The 3764-nt window shown below is 49.6% G+C and overlaps 2 protein-coding genes across 2 annotated transcripts in view; one reads left to right on the top strand and one right to left on the bottom strand.

Moving 5' to 3' along the window:
* LOC123957750 (polyadenylate-binding protein-interacting protein 2-like) overlaps positions 1-710 on the top strand; it is a 4369-nt gene extending 3659 nt beyond the window's left edge. Inside the window, exon 5 of the mRNA XM_046030789.1 lies at positions 436-710. Coding sequence (XP_045886745.1) covers positions 436-537 — 102 coding nt within the window. The 3' untranslated portion in view covers positions 538-710. The remainder of the gene's footprint in view (positions 1-435) is intronic.
* Positions 709-3427, bottom strand: LOC123957752 (exosome complex component RRP40-like). Its single transcript, XM_046030794.1, has 2 exons — positions 3261-3427; positions 709-3189 (listed from the first exon to the last, which is right to left on the bottom strand). Exons 1-2 carry the CDS (start codon positions 3365-3367, stop codon positions 2982-2984), a joined length of 315 nt encoding a protein of 104 aa, XP_045886750.1. The 5' UTR covers positions 3368-3427; the 3' UTR covers positions 709-2981.
* Positions 3428-3764: the final 337 nt, after the last annotated feature.

Genomic DNA, 3764 nt, shown 5'->3' with positions numbered 1-3764 from the left:
CCCCCCCCCCCCCCCCGTCTGATCACCTTCACTTTAAGGAACCCGTTTGTGTTTCGACCCTCTGATCCACATTCTGAGTGTTTATTTGCACTTTTATAAAAACCTAAAAACAAGCGTTGTGTTCGGACGTTCTGTAGAGTTCAGAGCCGGTCCGGATCAGAGCCGGCTGTTTTGGTCTTTGCATTTGTTCTCTGTGCTTTTCCCAGCATCCTTTGTGTGTTTGGGTCCCTGCTGACCCTCCGAGCCGCCTCATTAAGCGTTTGTGGTTTTTTCTAAAGGCACATAAAGTACTGTATAAAAAGTCATATAAAGCAAAATGTTGTAAAAAAAAAAAGATCTATTTTTTCTGAATCTATTTGAAAATAAATGTTTATGGAGAAAAAGTCTCATTTTGTTGCATCATCAGTAACTAATCAGTAACTTTATTATCTGCAGACGAACACAGATTCAGGAGCCGGATCATGTGACCTGCTGCATGTGACCATTAAAGTCACTTTAAACTCTGGAGCTCCTGATCAGCTCGTCTTCTCAAGCTGAGGAGCTCTGATCAGCGCAGACTGCAGCCGACATCCGTAACCAGTGAAAAGGTCCGCGGCGAGATCTGAACCCGGTTCTGCTCCCTGAGGTCCAGAACATTCCCTCAAACCCTTTTCCTGTTCAGCTGATCGGCACCACAAAAGGACAGAATTCAGAAACACGACTGAAACAAACGGTTGTTGTTGTTTATTCACAGTCAGAGGTTTGGACACACTCAGACATGTTTTCAAATTAAAAGCACAGGACACACTTACCCCGGACTCACACAGGCGGCGTGTGCGCCGCGTTACGAGAATAGGCAGCCGGTCTATTTGACAGAAGACGCATCAAGCTGCACCGAGCAGATGAGCCGGGCAGGAAGTCAGACACAGAAACGGCAAATAGAATCCTGTCAATTTTCAAAATAAAATACCTTGTGCTACTCCTGATCGTATATCAACAATAAACACAATTAAAACAGACCAAAAAAGAAACACTTTCACTATGTAGACTTCTTAACCACGGTACAAGCGCAAAAATCAAGGACAACTTACTAAATCAACTAAATCTAAACAATTCAGCGAAGTCAGGCAAAACGCTCTTATTCTGAAATGCTCCATGTGGGAAATTCAGCCCTGCAGTGAACTGGGGGAAAGCGGTTCACAGAGCGCCGTGATCGGTAGCAGAAGCACACAAAATGACAAAAAAACAACAAGTCAACAACGTGGGGCAGGCCAAACGCTTCGAGTATGACTTGACGCCGGGCGGAGGACGCGTCACAACCATGAGTCCGGGGTCAGACATGTTTTTTCAAATTAAAAGCGCCGTCTTTGTCCATTAAAAGAACATAAGACAGTGTTCATGATGTAAATGTTGCTGGTTTGTAATGGATGATCTACAGCGGCCCTGTGGCGTCACGCTGTTCCAGCCAATAAGAGACGATCATTTTAAAAGGCTGATGGTTAGAAAAACATCCGGGACGCCGCTGGCCTTCAGGGCCGAGCTCCGCCCCGATCTTTTCTTTTTATCGGCCGGTCTGAAGATTTGGCTTCTTCTCTGCAGCTCTGCCCTGAAGGCGCTTCTGACACTGGTGTGTTCTGGGTAATATTAAACGACGCTGCCAGCTGAGGACCTGTGAGGGGTCTGGTTCCTCTGATGTGTGTGTCCTCTTGCTCCTCCTGGTCCGGTTAGAGCCAGTTTGTCCTGTGAGTAGTTCACAGCATCGCACCAGTTCATCCCTTATTGTCCCACCAGGGGAAATCTGATTTGCCATAAAACAAACGTACATGAGACATGAACAAAGACAAGTACAACATCTATTTGTTCGTCTAAAAGTCCTCAGAAAGCTGAAACGGGAGCCTCAAAACTGTCGGGACGCTTCTGAGCTGCAGCTCCAGCTCACTGCCCGTTCAGGGCATTAATTACTGTGGGAGCAAAGGAAGGAAAGGATAAAAACATCTGTTAGTTTTTATCCTGGAGAATCTCTTCCTCCAAGAGAGGCTGGCTGCGATAGGCCGAGCCTTATTTTACTGGCTGCCTTCACAATGTTAGACGGTTTACTTTTGCTTTGCACTGTGAGATTCCCGCACCGGGCTATGCAACAAAAAGTTAAGGTTGAATTAATAAAAGATTCAAAAGAAAATGAAGCCTCTGAAGACAGCAGGTCACTGTTCCCAGGGAACTCGCCCCTGTCTGTATAGGTGAGCTCTCGATTGTTGTTGGAGAAGTTGAGTGGCGAGATTTCCTCAAGTTTTTAGTTTTAATGACATTTAACTTTAAGAAGTGGAGGTCACAACCAATCAGCATAGTCGTTCAAACCTGGCCCGTGGTCGAGCTCTCTATCCTGGAGCAGACGGACTCAAACCGTGTCGTCCGCGAACTTCAGGAGAAACCTGTTGTCACGTCTCCCCTCGAGATGATCTTCAGTTTCTCTCCTGGAACAGCTTCAAGAACTGACGGGAAGAAAGTTCTGCGTTTCTGCCCGTTTTGAGCCTCTAAGGGAACCGACAGCTGCAGGTGATCCAGATACTAAACTAGACCGCGTCACCTCTTCTTTAATCAGCACAACAGTTTTTAAGATGTGCTTAGCATGATGGTAAAATGGTTTTCTGACGATCGCTCAGCTCTTTGAAATGATGAGCACAGCGCCGCTAACGGGCCTCTGTAGACGATCCGTTACAAACCAGCAGCAACATGAACGAGACATTTCTAAGTGACCTCAAACCTTCGAACTGTAGTTTGTTTATTTTCACAAAAACACATTTATCATTTTTACAAATATAAAACCTGTTTACAAACATCCTGCTACAGGACCGCGTGAGACCTTCAGGTCCACAGGTGAGTGAACAGACCACAGGTGTCTCACCTGCCGACGTCACTGACCTCAAACACAACCACCTGCTTTTAATGTTTGTAGCTCCGCCCTGAGCACAGACAGGAAGTGGGCCTCTGGCGCCGGCTGTGGTCTACAGCGCCCCCTGTGCCACCCTCTTGAACAGCTGCCGCCTCTGCTGGTCCGTCATGGTGTCGCAGCTCTGCAGCAGGTTCGCGATGACGAGCGTCTGCTGGACGCTGGAGGACTTGACCCACAGGCGCCCGTTCATCCCGACCACCAGCTCGCAGGGGAACAGCTGCTGCAGGTCGGACCGGACCTCGCTGCGGGGGGCCAGCAGCCTGAGGGGGGGCAGAGGGGTCAGTACGGGCCATCCAGTCCGAGGACCGCGACACAGACACGCTGTTCCTACCTTCTGACCAGTCCCAGAGAGACCGTGAAGAGCAGACCGCCGCCGCCAAACACTCCCATCCCATTGGCTCGTCCTGAACTGTCCATACACACCAGCTCCGGCTCCATGTCCTTATTGGCTATGATGAACTGAGCGAACACCAGGTCCCCCACCTGCCCAGGTAACACAGACAGAAGGGGGAGGGGTTAAACACCTGCACAGGTCACACAGAGAGAGGGGGAGGGGTTAAACACCCGCACAGGTCACACAGAGAGAGGGGGAGGGGTTAAACACCTGCACAGGTCACACAGAGAGAAGGGGGAGGGGTTAAACACCTGCACAGGTCACACAGAGAGAGGGGGAGGGGTTAAACACCCGCACAGGTCACACAGAGAGAAGGGGGAGGGGTTAAACACCTGCACAGGTCACACAGAGAGAAGGGGGAGGGGTTAAACACCCGCACAGGTCACACAGAGAGAGGGGGGGGGGGTAAAACACCCGCACGGGTCACCCAGAGGGAGGGGG

The sequence above is a fragment of the Micropterus dolomieu genome, linkage group LG19, assembly GCF_021292245.1.
Source record: "Micropterus dolomieu isolate WLL.071019.BEF.003 ecotype Adirondacks linkage group LG19, ASM2129224v1, whole genome shotgun sequence".
Classification (NCBI taxonomy): domain Eukaryota; kingdom Metazoa; phylum Chordata; class Actinopteri; order Centrarchiformes; family Centrarchidae; genus Micropterus; species Micropterus dolomieu.
Note: the sequence above shows the minus strand (reverse complement) of the source record. Positions and strands in the feature narration are given on the sequence as shown.